This window comes from Somniosus microcephalus, chromosome 3 (genome assembly GCF_052327205.1).
Source record: "Somniosus microcephalus isolate GS21.2 chromosome 3, FLI_Smic_1.0, whole genome shotgun sequence".
Classification (NCBI taxonomy): domain Eukaryota; kingdom Metazoa; phylum Chordata; class Chondrichthyes; order Squaliformes; family Somniosidae; genus Somniosus; species Somniosus microcephalus.
In genome coordinates, this window is record NC_140989.1 from 246,228,898 (window position 1) to 246,246,002 (window position 17,105).

The 17,105-nt window shown below is 48.9% G+C and overlaps 1 protein-coding gene across 1 annotated transcript in view; it reads left to right on the forward strand.

Annotated features, from left to right (window-relative positions):
• Positions 1–17,105, forward strand: part of dnm3a (dynamin 3a) — a 452,439-nt gene that overhangs the window by 186,519 nt on the left and 248,815 nt on the right. Inside the window, exon 7 of the mRNA XM_085978004.1 lies at positions 7,710–7,852. Coding sequence (XP_085834130.1) covers positions 7,710–7,852 — 143 coding nt within the window. The remainder of the gene's footprint in view (positions 1–7,709; positions 7,853–17,105) is intronic.

Here is a 17,105-nt window from a genome sequence, read left to right on the forward strand (position 1 = left end):
GTGGTTTCACCAGCTAGCCGGGCTGGTGGCAGGTACTGCACTAATCCTTCCTGGGCGGCGGGCTGGGGCTCGATCGGGTGGCTCTGCAGCGGGGCCGAGCAGCGAGTCGGAAGGCGGAGGCAAACAGAGACGGAGGGTGGAGCACTCGGGAGACGGCCGGCGCTGCAAAGCAGGTCGGCGTTCGGACCAAGCAGAGGGAGGGAAAAGTCCCAGAGAGTCCGGCGGGAACGAGTCTCCAACTATTAAAAATATCTGTGTAAATAAAAACCGCGGAGAACAGCGTTGTCAGCAGCGGCGGGAAAGCGCGGGAGGCACCATTTTTTCTCGGCAGGGAAGAAAGGAAAGTGCGGGAGGCGCCATTTTTGATTTTCAGGATGCCTAAGACTGGCAATATTACTGCTTTCGATAGTGATATAAAGGATTGGACCACATATGTGGAAAGAGTGGAGGTATATTGCACAGCGAATGAAGTAGAGGATGATAAAAAGGCATCGGTACTTCTAAATCTGATGGGCGCAAGGACATACGGGCTGTTATGAAACTTAATCACTCCAGCCAAACCGATGGACAAGAATTTTAAGGAGATTGTTGATACCCTACAGGAGCTCTTAAACCCAACACCGCTGCTGATAGCGGAACGATTCAAATTCTTCAGGAGGAATCAGCACAAGAATGAAAGTAACGCTGATTACCTCACCGAATTAAGAAAGCTGTCAAAGCACTGCCAATTCGGGGCGGGACTGGCAGATTCTCTACGAGACAAATTCGTCTGCGGCCTCCTAAGTGAAGGAACACAGAAAAGGCTACTTTCTGAGAAAGATTTGACACTGGACAAGGCTTTCAGTGTGGCTGTATCATACGAAGCAGCAGCAAGAGGAGCTGCAGAGCTACAGCAAAAGCCACAGGACTTCGGCACCCATGAAATGACACGGGGTTTTGAGAGATGTTATCGCTGCGGCAGATCCACCCATGACCAGAGGGACTGCTGGTTCAAGGAAAAAGCATGCAGGCAATGCGGAAAGATGGGACACATTGCACGTGTATGCCGATCTGGAAACAAAAAATCCACTGACAGAAAAAAAATCAATAAGGAAAAGTACAGAAAGGTACAAATGATGACGGACAGTAGCTCCGAAGATGAGAAGAGCGATAGCGACTCCGGAAACAAGAGACTAAGCTGTCTCAAATTACATAATGTAATTGCCAAAGAAGATTACCAGACCATTTGGGTTACCCTCACGATAGCGGGGTCCCCAGTTAAAATGGAGCTAGATACAGGATCAGCTCTGACCGTCATAAGTCGACGGGATTACGAGCGGCTATTTCCGCATATACCTTTGAAAGACACATCCATTATCTTGAAGACCTATACGGGGCAGAAAGTATACCCCAGAGGGAAAATAAAGGTGCCTGTTGTATACAACGGCAAGGAAATACAGAAGTTGTATTTATACGTTCTGCAAGATGGTGGTCCACCGTTGTTGGGACGTGAATGGATCAGGAAGATACGTTTAGACTGGCACTCCATTCAGGCACTGACGGTGACCAGTAAGAAAAAAAATGATGACGTCATACCTGAACGATTAAAAGACATCTTGGCTAACGCCAAAGAAGTGTTTCAACAGGAACTAGGAACCTTGAAAGGCGTCACCGCCTCAATAAAAGTGGAAGATACGGCAATTCCCAAGTTTTTTAAGGCAAGGCCGGTGCCATACGCAATTCGTCCAGCAGTCGAGGCAGAGCTGGAGAATTTGGAAAAAGCAGGCGTGTTATCCAAGGTAGATTGGAGCGAGTGGGCAACACCCATCGTCCCGGTCATGAAGAAAACGTTGAATAATAATAAATCTGAAGAACAGAGAAAAATTCGCATCTGTGGGGACTTCAAGGTGACTGTAAACCCGGTCCTTCACACGATACAGTATCCTCTTCCAAGGATAGAAGATATTTTCGCCTCACTATCCGGAGGGAAACGTTTCACCAAAATTGACTTGGCACAGGCATATCTACAGATGGAGGTTGAGGAGGCCTCTAAAAAGTATCTCACGATAAACACACACAAAGGCCTGTACCAGTACAATCGACTGGTTTTCGGAGTAGCATCAGCTCCAGCTATCTGGCAAAGAGCTATGGAGCAAGTCCTGCAAGGTATTCCGGGGACTCAATGCTACCTAGACGACATCCTTGTAACAGGAGAAAACGACAATGAGCACCTTGCCAATTTGGAGCAGGTGCTCACTAGGCTGAGAGAACGGGGCCTATGAGCAAATCGCCCCAAGTGCGAATTTTTCCAGAAACAAATATCATATTGTGGCCATATAATTAACGAAGAACGGTTGCATAAGTCACCTGAAAAAATTGAAGCGGTCATAAAAGCCCCAGCACCTGAAAATGTCTCACAATTAAGGTCGTTCCTGGGATTGATAAATTACAATCATAAATTTTTACCGAACTTGTCAACTGTTCTGCACCCTCTTAACGCACTGCTACAAACGGGAGTAATTTGGAAATGGAGTGAAGACTGTAAACGTGCCTTCCATAAATGCAAAGGCTTGATCACGTCCAAGGAAGTGTTGGCTCATTACAACCCATCACTGCCAATCAGACTGGCGTGCGATGCATCCCCTTACGGCGTAGGAGCGGTATTATCGCATAGATTCCCTGATGGCTCGGAGCGGCCGATAGCTTTTGCGTCATGCTCATTGAACTCAGCTGAGCGTAACTATGCCCAGATCGACAGGGAAGCACTCAGCCTGGTGTGGGGAGTGAAGAAATTCAACCATTACCTACACGGACAAAAATTTACCTTGTTGACTGACCATCAACCCCTCGTCTCCATATTCAACCCTAAAAAGGGCGTTCCCATTATGACAGCGCAAAGGCTACAGAGGTGGTCCCTTTTCCTAGGGGCACACCAATATGACATAGAATACAAAGCATCAAAACAGCATGGGAATGCTGACGGTTTATCGCGCCTACCGTTGCCAACGGTAGAAGAGGCACCTACAGTGGACCCAGTGGAGATGTTCCACTCAACCATGGTAGAATGTCTACCAATAACAAATTCTACCATTGAAAAGGAAACGAGAAATGACCCGACTCTCTCACGAGTCTACGATTTAACGGTGAAGGGATGGCCAGCACATGGCGAACCACTGTTGCCAGCATTCTCGCAAAGAAGAGAACAGCTGTCAGTGTGCCGAGGAACCTTGATGTGTGGATCCAGAGTGGTGATTCCACCCAAACTCCAGGATAAAGTGCTAAAGGAGCTTCACGAGGGGCATCTGGGTGGAGTGAAAATGAAGAACCTAGCCAGAGCGTTTGTGTGGTGGCCAGGTATCGATGGAGACATCGAAGAAATGACCAAGAGCTGTCTAGGATGCCAGAAGGTCCAAAACGCCCCACCACAAGCCCCTCTACATCCATGGGAGTGGCCCTCATCTCCATGGCAAAGGGTACATATCGACTTTGCTGGTCCATTTATGGACTCAATGTTCTTAATCGCGGTTGATGCACACTCCAAGTGGCTGGAGGTAATAAAGATGTCCTCCACCACCACGGAAAAAACCATCACAGTATTAAGGACCATATTTGCCAGGAATGGGCTGCCTGAACAGATCTGTTCTGATAATGGACCGCAATTTGTGTCCGAAGAATTCAGGAAGTTCTTAAAAAACAATGGGGTTAAGCACTACACGTCCGCCCCATACCATCCCGCCACCAGTGGATTAGCTGAAAGGTTTGTCCAGACCTTCAAGAAGGCCATAAAGGCCATGGGTAATGAAGACATAAATCTACAACATAAGGTAGATAACTTCTTGTTTGCATACAGGAATGCAACACATGTGGTTACAAACCAAACTCCCGCCATGATGTTTTTCAATAGAAGACTAAGATGCCGGCTGGATTTGATCAAGCCAAACATCAGAAGGGACGTAGAGAACCGGCAATTTCAAGGCATGAATGAAAGGCCAACTAGAACCTTCCAGATAGGTCAACAAGTTTTGGCCCGGGACTACCGTACCGAGAAATGGCAGCCTGGAACTATTTGCACACGACTAGGACCGCTGATGTATACCGTGGACATTGGTGAAAGCATAATAAGGCGCCATGCTGACCAGATCATAGAGTCATCCGAAAAGGGACAACCTACACCACAACTCTATACGCCTAATGATGAAGCAGAGATACCCATAGTATCTACCTCCGATCCGGTGATACTGGAACCAGAAGAACCCGACACTGGCATTCAAGCCGAATCGACCTTGCCAAAAGAACCTACTACACCACCGAAAACTACTACACCACCGAGGCGTTATCCGGACCGAGTCAGGAAGCCTCCAGAGAGACTGACTTATAATTGATTAACTGCAGCAAATGTGTAGATTATTGTTCTTGTAAACATGTTAATTAATGATTACTTAAAATGTTATGTACTAATTATCTAAAAGGGGAGGAATTGTAGTGTATGTACCTTTAAGAGCCCCTGTGTACTGTAATACCGGTAGTGACCACTCGGGTATATAAGCCTGTATAGCGTCTTGTATCTTTTAGTTCACCTCCAGACTTTGTTCAGTAAACACCTGTTAAACCAACTCCTGCATTCCGTGTCTCCATTAACACACGGATACAACACTAAGGAATGGCACACTTTTACTAAACTTTGTAATCAGACCTAATAGAACATGTCCAAATACAGTGTTAAGCATAATCTGTTTCACCAATGTGCTTTAACCCCAAGCTCAGAAAATTCCTGGAGGGGCATACCCCTGTATTCAGCCATTCTGGACAGCATCTCCAGCAGCCATCTCACATGGAATTTGTGGAGCACGTGCAGGATGCATCAAGTTCAATACGATTTTGAATTGGCCCTTCTGCATTTTGCTGCAAATTATGGTGTTTAGGGCCATTCGTGCTTGCTTAATGGTTAGCCTTAGTCATGCTCTCAGACATCCTTCAGACCTTCTGTCCTTGGTCTTGAGAATAGAATGGTACAAAGGCTGGGTTGCACGTATAAGAAGCTGTAGGAGAGTTGAGGAAAACTTCCAAGGGTATTGGCTCATACTAGTCTATGCAGTATTGCAGGGTTCTGGAGGTAGTGCTACATCTGGAGATAGTGGTATTGGTCCTATTGAGTGACGTGAAATTTGTCAGCCAGCTAGCTAGTTGGCCCTCATGGAAGAGCTAGCCTAATCTGATAATTGCTTTCTCATGGCAGGCTCTGCATGCAGCTGAGAGCCTGGGAGCTCCCCATTCTGCCTTATTAAGGAAAGGGTTGATATACCTGCTGTGATTTTTAGGGAGGGACAGACCTGATTCCAGACTGAGAGTTGTAGTGATAATAGGGTGCTTCTGTCTTTCTGTTGGCTTCATCTGCGGCTGTATGAATGGTAGGGGAGTTGGAAAGGGGAAATCAGCCTTCATTCTTAGCCATGGGTTATATTCGATGGGGAGAGAGTGTACCAGGGGCCAGAATGCAGTCACTTGGATCTGAGCTGTCCAGTATTAGTTTTTGAAGTTTGAGAGATTAGCTCTTGTTTTGGGAATTGGACGCATTTGCGTTGTATTGGCAGCTTTTTTTACGGTCGGAAGGAACATAAAGATTCAACTATCTAGGTTGCGGAATACTTGAGCCGCTATCTTGACGGGCAGCTTCAGAAGTAGGTAGAGAAGGCGGGCGGGGGTGTGCGAGGTAGGGGGAGATTGTTCATCTTTATTGTGTTTACCTTCCCAAGATTAATATGAACCGATTGTTCGATCTGGTTAGGTAGGCTCATTTGCTGGTAAAGAGGGGATGGAGTTCCTTTTGTACAGGGTGGTGGCACATGGCATTTTTGAGTGAGATTGCCAATTTGAGTTGAATTGAGTTTTGATCTGTGGGCCTGCACCGAAATGAACTGTGTTAAGAGTGCTCAATCTCTATTTAATACTCTGTGCAAGCTTCAAGAACAATATCTAATCTAGAGATTGGGGGGGAAAAGACTCTTTGTTAGACACAGTGCTGGCGAGAGGTTGTGTCCTCCCTGTTGGCCTGTTCTTTTTCTTTTCAGTGATGATGGTCCCATTTTTCTAAACTGGTCTGTTTTCATTTCAAACTTGATCCCTCAGATTCATTTCAAACTTGATCCCTCAGATTCATTTCAAACTTGATCCCTCAGATTCATTTCAAACTTGATCCCTCAGATTTTCTATGTTTTCCATTTCCCACATTCTCCCATCTCTTCTTTGGGACTCACATTTCCGTAGCGCTTCACACGTCCTTTGTTTCTTTATTGCTTCTCCTTTCCATTACTTTACTGAGATAATGGTCTGGATTTTGCAGTGGTAATGATGACCGAACTGTCAGCATTAGCCATCATTACCCCTCTGAAGCTGACTGTAACTTCAGGATTTAGCGCATGAGCAGATAATCACGGAAATCCTGAAGTTGCAGTCAGTCATTCCCTGCTCCTCCACAGCTGTGGAACTCCCCACAGCTGGCAATCAGTGAAATCAGTTGAACTGACAAAAACTTAAACTTTTCTAATCTAATTATGCTCTTAAACACCGCATTAAAAGTTAAACCTTGTTGAAATAGGTGTAACTGGGGTTTTAATGGCGTATTGACTAGGGTTTTAATGGCATTTTAACCATTTCTGACCCTGAAAAATGAATTTTATATTTGTGGAATGTCAAATTTCTCCATTATGATAGAAAAATTATTAGATTTTTAAAATAATTTAAAAACATTTTTTAAAGTTTGTTTATGATATTTCAGCTTCTACCTTAACCCAATAGGTCCCAATCTTTATTTCACTTTCTGTAATATGTTTAAAAAATTAATTAAATCAGTGCCTTTTATTTCCTGGTTGTGCGAATTCTTCAAAGTGATTGGCTGCTTAGACAGCTTGATGACATTACTGCTATTCTGCGCTGGGGATATCGTTTTGACAGTGCTACAATCAGTTTAACGTTGAGAAACCTCGGGTTTTCACCACAGAGATCGTGAGATCTCTGTGGGCAACTTTTTTCGAGGTCAGCGGTGATCTCCATCACTTCGCCGCTGACCACAAATTCCGGGCCGATATGTTATATCATCCAACGATCATTTCACCGATATTTGCTCTTTGTTTTTTTTACCTCCGCTCCTTCCCTTTTGATTCAATTGTCCTTCTTTTATTTTTCAGCCCTGAAGACGGGCATGAACCCAAAACATCAACTGCCTGTTCTCTCCACAGGTGCCGGCTGACCTGCTGTGTATTTGAATCTTTATTCTGGTTTTGTTTCAGATTTTCAGCATTTGCAGTATTTTGCTTTTTATTTTTCCCATTTCATGTAGGTTTCTTACAATTTGATGCAGGCTTTCATCCAATCAATTTGGCTGGATTCAATCCTTGCTCAGAGAGATGAAGAGAGCGTAATGCACTGCATCATGCAGTTCCCCAGTGCTTACTTTTGCTGCCCTAAAAAGTCAATTATATCTCAGTTTAATATTTCTCAGCCTGAATTTCATTACAAAAATGCTGTTCTATAATTCCAATAGAAGAGCAACAGGTTCATTGCGCTTTCACTTTCATTTACTTATCAAATATAAACTAAATCAAAAATGTTTTGTGAAGGATACATTATAATTTTGCGACTCATTTAAAGTTGTCTATTTTGACTGGCTTGGTATAAATATCTACTTTTTTCCTGAAGATTGTACAGTTCAATGTTTTTATTTACTTCTGCAGCAACTGACTAACCACATTCGAGAGACACTTCCAGCATTGCGAAACAAGCTTCAGAGGCAGATGTTATCTTTAGAAAAAGAAGTAGAGGAATATAAGGGCTGCCGACCTGATGACCCTGCCATAACAACCAAAGCTCTCTTGCTGTATGTTAAGTATTCTTGATTTATTATGATGCTTTTTTGTTTGAAGTATAATATGGATTCTGTTTCGTGCTAGCCTGGATTAAAATTTCAATTTTAAAAATAAGATCCATTTCTTCTCCAAAATAATAATGAACAGAATTTACTTTCACAGATACATTTTTAATGTACGTTAAATGAAGCTCGAATATTGCATTCATTTGCATGGGAAGTGATTGATTTCTTAGAAGACTTCGCTCAACCTGTGATAGTTTTAACTAGGTCGTCTGTATGGATGGCTGGTTGTACTGTACAGGGTAGTTGAGAATGGAACATAGGAACACGAGTAGGACATTCAGTTAGATCATGGCAGATCTGTCCCTCAAATCCATTTACCCGCTGTTGCTCCATATCCCTTGATTCCCTTACCTAACAAAAAAATCAATCGATCTCAGTCTTGCACATTTCAATTGATCCAGCATCCACAGCCTTTTGGGGGAGAGCGTTCCATATTTTCATTAACCTTTGTGTGAAAAAGTTTTTCTGGATTTCACTCCTAAATGGCCTAGGTAATGCCCTCTTTGTTCTGGATTGCCCCACCAGAAGAAATAGTTTATCGAATGCCTTTATAATTTTAAAGACTTTGATTAGATCACTAGTGTCAGCTGTGGCTCAGTGTGTAGCACACTCACCTCTGAGTCAGAAGGTTGTGGGTTCAGGTCCCACTCCAGGGACTTGAGCACATAAAGCTAGGCTGACACTCCACTGCAGTGCTGAGGGAGTGCTGGAGGTGCCGTCTTTCGGATGAAACGTAAAACTGAGGCCCCGTCTGCTCTCTCAGGTGGATGTAAAAGATCCCATGGCACTATTTCGAAGAAGAGCAGGGGAGTTATCCCCGTGTCCCGGCCAATATTTATCCTTCAATCAACATAACAAAAACAGATTAAATGCTCATTATCACATTGCTGTTTGTGGGAGCTTGCTGTGCACAAATTGGCTACCGTGTTTCCTACTTTACAACAGTGACTACACGTCAAAAGTACTTTATTGGCTGTAAAGCGCTTTGAGACGCCCAGTGGTCGCAAAAGGTGCTATATAAATGCAAGTCTATCTTTCTTTTCCTCAAACTTCTAAGCTCAAATGAATACAAGCCAAGTTTATGCAACCTTTCCTCGTAATTTAATCCTTTAAGCCCTGGTATTATTACTGTGAATCTGCACTGTACCCCCTCCAAAGCCAATGAACCTGTCCTGAGGTTTGGTGCCTAAAACTGAATGCAGTACTCCAGGTGTGGTCTGACCAAGGTAGTTAGAACTGAAACATTACTTCCTCACTTTTGTATTCCTCTTCCCCCCCATTGAACTCCATCTGCCGTAGTTTTACCCACTCACATCTGTATGAATTCTGCTCTAAATTCCTTTCTCTGGATTTATAATGGAAAATTCAATTAAAAGAATGTCTTACAGCTGAAGTAACATTTTAGATTCCGGTGTTTACATTAGTGAGTTGGGGGGAAAAATTCGGTCACGCCCCCTTTGGCGCGCCATCTTCGCCTTGTTGTGATCTGGAAAGCACTGGCTGAAAGGGCCCTGGTCCCAAAAAACAGTGGCTACCCGGCACCTGCCCTTTAAATACCGCTGCCATGGTTGCACAAACGCCACCCTGACCTTGTCGGACATATCGTCCAGCGGTAGGTCAGGGGGCGCGACCGAAGTTTGCGGCCGGGGCGCGAGCAGGGTGTTGCGCATGACGATGACGTCATTGCTGGAGGCGCCGTGGGGCGCTACCGGCTACCGCCACTACTAATCTCCTGCTGAATTTCGTGGGAGGCGTTAGCGGCGCACCCCGCTCGCGCCCCGGCCGCAAACTTCAGTCGCGCCCCCTGACCTACCGTCGGACAATATTTCTGACAGGGTCAGGGTGGCATTTTTGTGGCCGCGGCGGTGCAAATTAAAAGGCAGGTGCCGGGCGGCCATTTTTTTTCTTGGCTGCCTGCCAGCACCTGCCCCCTTCCGCTTTTTTATGCAGGGTGCTGGCCGCGATCAGTCAGCCCCGCACTCCTCTTGAGTGCCAGGCTGTTTTCCTGGCCCTCCGCTCCCTGGTGGTCCAGCAGGGCCCCGGTACACGCAGCACTAGGCCCCTCCCCTTTAATCAGGGGAGGGAGGCCTGTAATACCGTGGTGCTATGTGCCGACGGCATGGCGCTGTTGCGCATAGCACTGCAATATTGAATGGTAGAGCCCCAGGAGGGAGGGGGAGCGCTTCTGCTTGGGGCGCTACCGCTCAATTTACGGCGCAGGGGCGCTAACTTTTTCGCGGCGCTAAAAGTAGCGCCCCGGTGAAGTTAGCGTCCCAAAGGGGGCGCCACCGAATTTTTCCCCCTTTATGTTTAAACTACTTCCCTATTTTATAAAAGAAAGTAATAGGCCCAATGAATTCTTTTTTAAAAACATGAATTTTCTTAATAGCATGGGGACCCTAAAGTTGGGTCAAGCATCCCAGATCGGGTCCATAGGAAACAGTCAGGGATGTAAATTCAAACCAGCCCGAAACTCCCTGGAGCCACACAACCAAACCCCAAGAAACCACACCGCTATTTGAGGCCGCGTGTTTCTTGATTTCTCTGTGTTGGATGTCTCTTAGTTGCGGCCTGCACTGTTTTCTATGAAGCTGCTCCGGACGCACACCATGGAGCAATATAGCAGAGAAGGAGATCCAAATTGAAGGTCATTGTGCTCGTGAGAAATTGATTCTTGTGAGCCTATTATTTCCTTTTATACATTTTGAACAAATGTATTCTTCCCTCGTCTGTCTTTCTCTCTCAACCATAAGGCATGGTTGAGACCCATTGTGCCTGTGCCAGCTCTTGAAAGAGCTATCCAATTGGTCCCATTCCCTTGCCCTTTACCCATAGCCTTCCAGATTTTTACCGTTCAAACGTTCATCCAAATCCCTTTTGAAAGTTATTATTGAATCTGCTTCCAGGACCCTTTCAGCCAGTGCTTTCCAGATCATAACAACACGCTGCATAAAAAAATGTCTCCTCATCTCGCCTCTAGTTCTTTTGCCAATTGCCTTAAATCTATGTTCTCTGGTTACTGACCATTCTGCCTGTGGAAACAGTTTCTCTGCCCCCCCGCCCCCCACAAATTCTACCCCAACCTTTCCCCACTCCTCGACCTTCATGCTCTCTTGTTGCCCTCCCAGGCTTGACTCTCTCTTGGATAAGCCTACAGCCTCCCTCTGTGCCTCTCTTGGCATCCTCTGAAGGGCCTCTTGAGGTTCTTGTCGCTTCCTCCTTATGAGCAGCAACCCCTACTGCCCCACCCTACTCTCTCACTGACCTTCCCGCCCAGTGCGCCCGCTAGGAGTTAATCTTGCCATCCTCTTTCCCGTCCCATTAATCCCTCCCAAAGTTGGACTCTGCCAGTGGAACAGCTATCACTGCCCCTCTTTGCATCTCCCTCCAGAATGTCTATTCACTTGTGAACACGGCTTTTGCCATTCATGAGCTTATTGTGGATGATTGCATCGACATCATGGCCTTGACGTAAACCTGGTTGAGGGGTAATGACACCTTCCCCTTAAATGAAGCCTCCCCGCCTGGCTATACCTTCCACCACTTGCCCCACCCAGACTGCGGCGGTAGCAGTGTGGCCCTTATCACCAACGCACATCTTGGTCTCTCGCCCTACTCCTCTGGCACCTTCTCCTTTGAGCAGCTCACCTTGTTCCACCCCTCTCACCTCTCCTTTAAAATCCTTGTTCTCTACCTCCCACCCAAGTACCATGCCAAGTTTCTCACCGAGATATCTTCACTGCTTTCCTCCCTCAGCCTCTCCACCAAGTGACTTCTCATTCTTGGTGAGTTCAACCTTAATCTCAACTCATCATGCCTTCTCTCCTCTGAACTCACTGCCCTCCTATCTTCTGTTAATCTCTTCCTCCACATTAGCTCCCCTACCCATTATCACGACCACCCCTTTCACTTTACCATCTCACGTGGCCTCTCTACTTCCATCATGTCAATCACAGATTAGGCCATCTCTGATCGCTTCCTTGTATTCTCCACTCACATCCCGTTCCTCCTCCCCCCTCCCAACCCCACTTCCTTCTGTGTCCGGCCCTAGAAAAAACTCTTCCCCCAATGGCACTTTCAGATTCCCAACTGTCTAGCCTTGGCCCTCCAGTCACTACGACATTCCTGCAGCTACCGATCTGCTCAATCACACCCTCACCTCCACCTTTGCTGCCCTTGTCCCTATTAAAATAATTACTCTCTCTCTGTCACCCTGGTCGTTCCTCCTGGTATGCCCCTCATCTCCACGTCCTTAAGTCGAAAGGACGCAGACTTGAACGTTTATGGTGTACAACTGGTTTAGCCATTCATTGCCAGACCTGGCTGGACCACATAAAGCACTATTGGGTCCTGCTCTCCTCTGCCAAAACTGCTCACTATTACAGGATCATCCTGGAATGCAAAGATAATCCCTGGCTTCTCTTCACTACAAACCATCTTCTTAAACCCTTCTCCCCTGCCTCCTTCACCCTCACCTCCAACAACTAGTGTGAGGAGCTCATGGACTTCTTTGTCACTAAGATTGAGACCATCCAGCTGCCTCTGCCACTTCCCTCCTTTCCCCTAGTCCACCAAGCCAAACTTCTCCTGAGGTTCCTCCCTGAAGTCACATCTTTCTCTAGTTTCTCTCCTATCTCCCCACATGCCATCTCTGAGCTCATCTTTGTTCATGAGACCCACCTCCGGCTCCCTCGACCCTATTCCCACCAAACTGCTGACCACCCAACTTCTCTTCCTGGCCCCTGTGTTAGCTGATAGTGTTAATGGTTTTCTCTCCTCCGGTACTGTCCCCCTCCCCATCAAATCTGCCGTCATCACTCATCCCACCCTTGATCCCTCTGTCTTTGTAAACTACCGCCCCATCTCCAACCTCCCTTTACTCTCTAAAGTCCTTGAACGTGTTGTCTCCTCCCAAATCCGTGCCCATCTTTCTGGGAACTCTATGTTTGAACCCCTGCAATCAACATTGAAACGGCCCTTACCACAGTCACCAATCTATCTATCTATATATATATAAACGTATCGTTCTGTCTGTCTGTCTATCTGTCTGTCTGTCCTCACGTGTGCGTCTGTCCGGCTATGCACTCGAAAGTCATAGGGCGTACCTACGCGTGCGTTACGTCGAAAGAAAGCTTACCGTTCCGAAACGGTCGTAAGCGTATTTACGTTTCGGCCGGACAAAAATCGCGCCCGCGGTATCCGAAAAACGTTCAACATTCCGCTCATTAGCATCTCATTATCCACTCATTAGCGATTGGTCGACCTCGAGGTCACTCTATCGTACGCCGGGTTCCTGGCGCGTGCGGCCGGGCCCTCCTACGGTCGAGTGACGGGACGATTGACCAATCCTACGCTTTGGTGACCTGACGGTCGACCAATCGGTGCGTGTGTGGGCGGGCCTTATCGTTCTGAACCGAGGTGAGTCGCCGCCATCTTGATTCCAAACTTTTCCTTTCTTTTTCCCGCTTTCTGCGTCTTTAAAAAAAAACGTTGCTTTTAAAACACATAGGCCTAGAAATTCAGTTGGTTGCGCCAGCCGTTAGCGCCTTAGGAGGAGTAGATGTCGGGCGCTAGGCGGGTAGCGCCCGGGCGCAGCGCGAACTGCGCCTCGCCCCAACTTCACTAGAGATTTAGCGCCGGCGCAAAGTCTTTGCGCGCGCTCAGCTGCGCGCGCAGATCATGACGTCATTTCCTCGTGCAACGCCCTTTGTGCGCCCCCAACCAGAACTTCAGTCGCGCCGCCCCATTGTGCGCCTGGCGCCCCTAGCGACTGTTAAGTGGAACGGTACTCAGCCGATGCAGGGCGCGGGGGGCGCAAATTAAAGGGCACTCATCCTGCAATATAAAAGGCTGCCATTTTGCAGCACACCTTCTTGCGAAACGGATCTTTGGAGAGAGACCAAGGTAGATAGCTTCCTGCTTTGGCCCAGCACTCGGACAGGTACTTCTGGCTTCAGGCCACAGCTTTCAAAAAGTTTTTGCCTTCATTGACATCTCATTGTTTGCCAGCATATTATGGGGGCTGCAATGGGTGTCAACGCTGGCTTTCTCAATTATATCCAAAGGGCTCACAGACGCCGTGAGAGAGTGGCAGCCCTGGTTAGACGGAGAGGGGGCAACAGGCGTCGGCAAAGGAGGCCTTACCCACCCAGGGTATACCGCCAGCAGTTCTCCTATCTCAACATGTCTGAGGAGCAGTGTGTTCGGAGGCTGCGATTCAGAAGGGAGGTGGTCACAGAGATCTGCCAGCTGCTTGCCGTTGATCTGCAGCCACAGCTGAGGAGCAGGACGTCTCTGTCGGTGGCAGTGAAGGTGACGGTGGCTCTCAACTTTTATGCCACCGGCTCCTTCCAATCCGCTACTGGGGACATTGCCAACATCTCCCAGTTCGTCGTGCATTGCTGCATCCGCCAGGTGATCAATGCCCTTTTCAAAAGGAGACGTCAGTTCATCTCCTTCTCCATGGCCCTTGACAAGCAGCAACAGCGTGCAATGGGCTTTGCAGCATTCGCGGGCTTCCCCATGGTGCAGGGCGCCATTGACTGCACGCATGTGGCTTTGCGGGCACCTCTGGAGAATGCCGAGGATTACCGCAACCGGAAGGGCTACCATTCGCTGACCGTACAGCTGGTGTGTGACCACAGGCAGCTCATCCTAGCTGTCAATGCCCGCTTTCCAGGCAGCAGCCACGATGCCTTCATCCTGCGACAGACTTCTGTGGCAGACATGTTCCAGGCACAGCCTCGCCCACGAGGATGGCTTATCGGGGACAAAGGCTATCCTTTGTGTACCTGGCTGATGACCCCGCTCCGTGCGCCCAGCACCCCTGCTGAAGAGCGATACAACGAGAGCCATCAAGCGACCAGGAACATCATCGAACAAACAATCGGCGTCCTGAAGCAACGGTTCCGCTGTCTCGATTGTTCCGGTGGAGCCCTGCAGTATTCTCCGGAGCGAGTCTCCCATTTCGTGGTCGTTTGCTGCATGCTGCACAACCTGGCTATCCGCAGGACTCAGCCACTGCCACCACACATTGGAGGACCACCTCAGGAGGAGGAGCAGGAGGAGGAGGAGGAGGAGGACCAGCACAGGAGGGAGGCACAAAGTGCAAGGGCCGCCCGTCGCCGGTTTATTGAACGTCGGTTCTAGGCCCCCTCTCAGGGACTGGCTTGTGCCAATGTCAGCAGATGAATGTAGCCGCTCCACAAGCCCTCAGCCGAGCAGGGCAACCAGGACTTAACCAAAAAACCATGGACACTGCAATTTAACAATAACAATTTATTGAAAACCTCTGCCCTTCCCACATTACATGCTCATGTGGAGAAGCCCCCTCCAAAAACACAAAACTACCAGTCTCGGCCTTACAAAAAGAAAGAAAGACACCAGCCTCGGCCTTACACAAATAAAGATAGACACCAGTCTCGGCCTTACACAAAAAAAGATAGACACCAGTCTCGGCCTTACACAAAAACAACTGCACCAGTGTCGGCCTTCCAACAAGCACCAGGCATTTGTGCATACCTCTACTTTTTGCCCTGCGAGGGCGATGCCTTGCGCATCCTTGCCTGGCCCCAGCCCGCCCTGCTGCTCCTCAATGGGAGCCCAGTGGCTGCAGCAAGGCTGGGGGAAGGCTGCTGAGGGGCAGATGGCGAGACGGCAGATGCCCTTGGGGGTCGGCCTGCACCAGCTCTGGCCTTGGAGTGGCCGGCTGCTGACTGCTCCAACTCTGGCTGGGCGGCAGCAGTCTGTCCAGCAGCTCATGGCAGCTGCAATGGCGGAGTGGCAGTGTCGGCTGCAGGAATGGTGGCAACCTGGCAAATCGCAGGTGCTCGCTGGTCGCCTGACACATTGGCACTCGCACGGGCCAGCACTGCAGCATGCGCAGCAAACAGCTGAAGGACAGACTGCTGGGCTGCTGCTGCGCGGCGAGTGCCCTGGCGATGCCTGGCTGATCCCGCGAGGGTGGCAGCAGTTAGTGCCCGTGTGGCCCTGGTCTGTGTCCGCATCACACCAGCCAGTGAATGGACGGCACGACTGAGCACTTGGCTAGAAGCCGACTGTGCTGCCGCGAAGTCCTGCAGACTCCTGGCCTGTGCTGCCGCGATGTCCTGCAGACTCCTGACCTGTGCTGCATTGATGTCCTGCAGACTCCTGGCCTGTGCTGCATTGAACTGTTCCAGACTCCTGGCCTGTGCTGCACTGAATTGTTGCAGACTCCTGGCCTGTGCTGCCCCGAATTCCTGCACACTCCTTGCCAGTGACTCTATGGAGTCAGGCATCCTTCCCACTGCAGCCATGAGCTCAGTGTGCCTGCGCTCAGCCTGGACGGCCATTTCCTCTAGGAGGCGCACCTCCTCTGCGCTCACCGTCGCAGGACTGGAGGCCGCACTCAACCTGTGGGGAGAAGTCCGCCGAGCTTCCCCACCCCTCCCGCGTTGCTGCAGGCCGCTGGGCCCCGGAGCTTCACCCTCCTCCGACCCTTCCCCCCGGCTCCCCTCCAGGGAAGACGTGTCCCCTACATCGCCATGGGCTGGCACGGCTGAGGGTGGCACCGATGGGCCGGCTTCCTCTTCCTCCTCCTCGTCTTCCGAAGGGCTGACAGTGGCAGCTTGAGGGCCCGCCTCCTCACCTGGCGATTCACCATCTGAAAGCAGGAAGGCACAAGAGTAGCTTTAGAGTGAGGACAGGGCGGCAGCGAGGCAGGCATGAGTGGTGCCATTCACCGCATTGGTCGGACAGTGGCAAAGGATGCTGATCTGATGCGCAAGTGGAACGAGAGAGTTCCAAAAGGTGATGCCTTACCATTGGTGCCCAGAACAGGGTCGGCATCTCCAGTGGCGACGGGGCCAATCAGCCGGCCTCCCATAATGCGCTCCACACACTGGTCGAGGTCGGAGAGCTCTTTGAGGTCAGGACGGCCTCCCCCGGTCTCAGTTTGGTTGCGCCGGTTGTGCGCAACCTTGACCTGCAAGAGAAAGGACGGCCTCTAAGTACAGTGTGTAGCCCTGATCTTGTCTGCACTGCCTCCCATGGTCAAATAGCTAGTACAGTGTGTAGCCCTGATCTTGTCTGCAATGCCTCCCATGGTCGAATAGCTAGTACAGTGTGTAGCCCTGATCTTGTCTGCAATGCCTCCCATGGTCGAATAGCTTGGACAGTGTGTAAAGTGCTGAATGTGCAATTGGTTTTCATGCCAGTC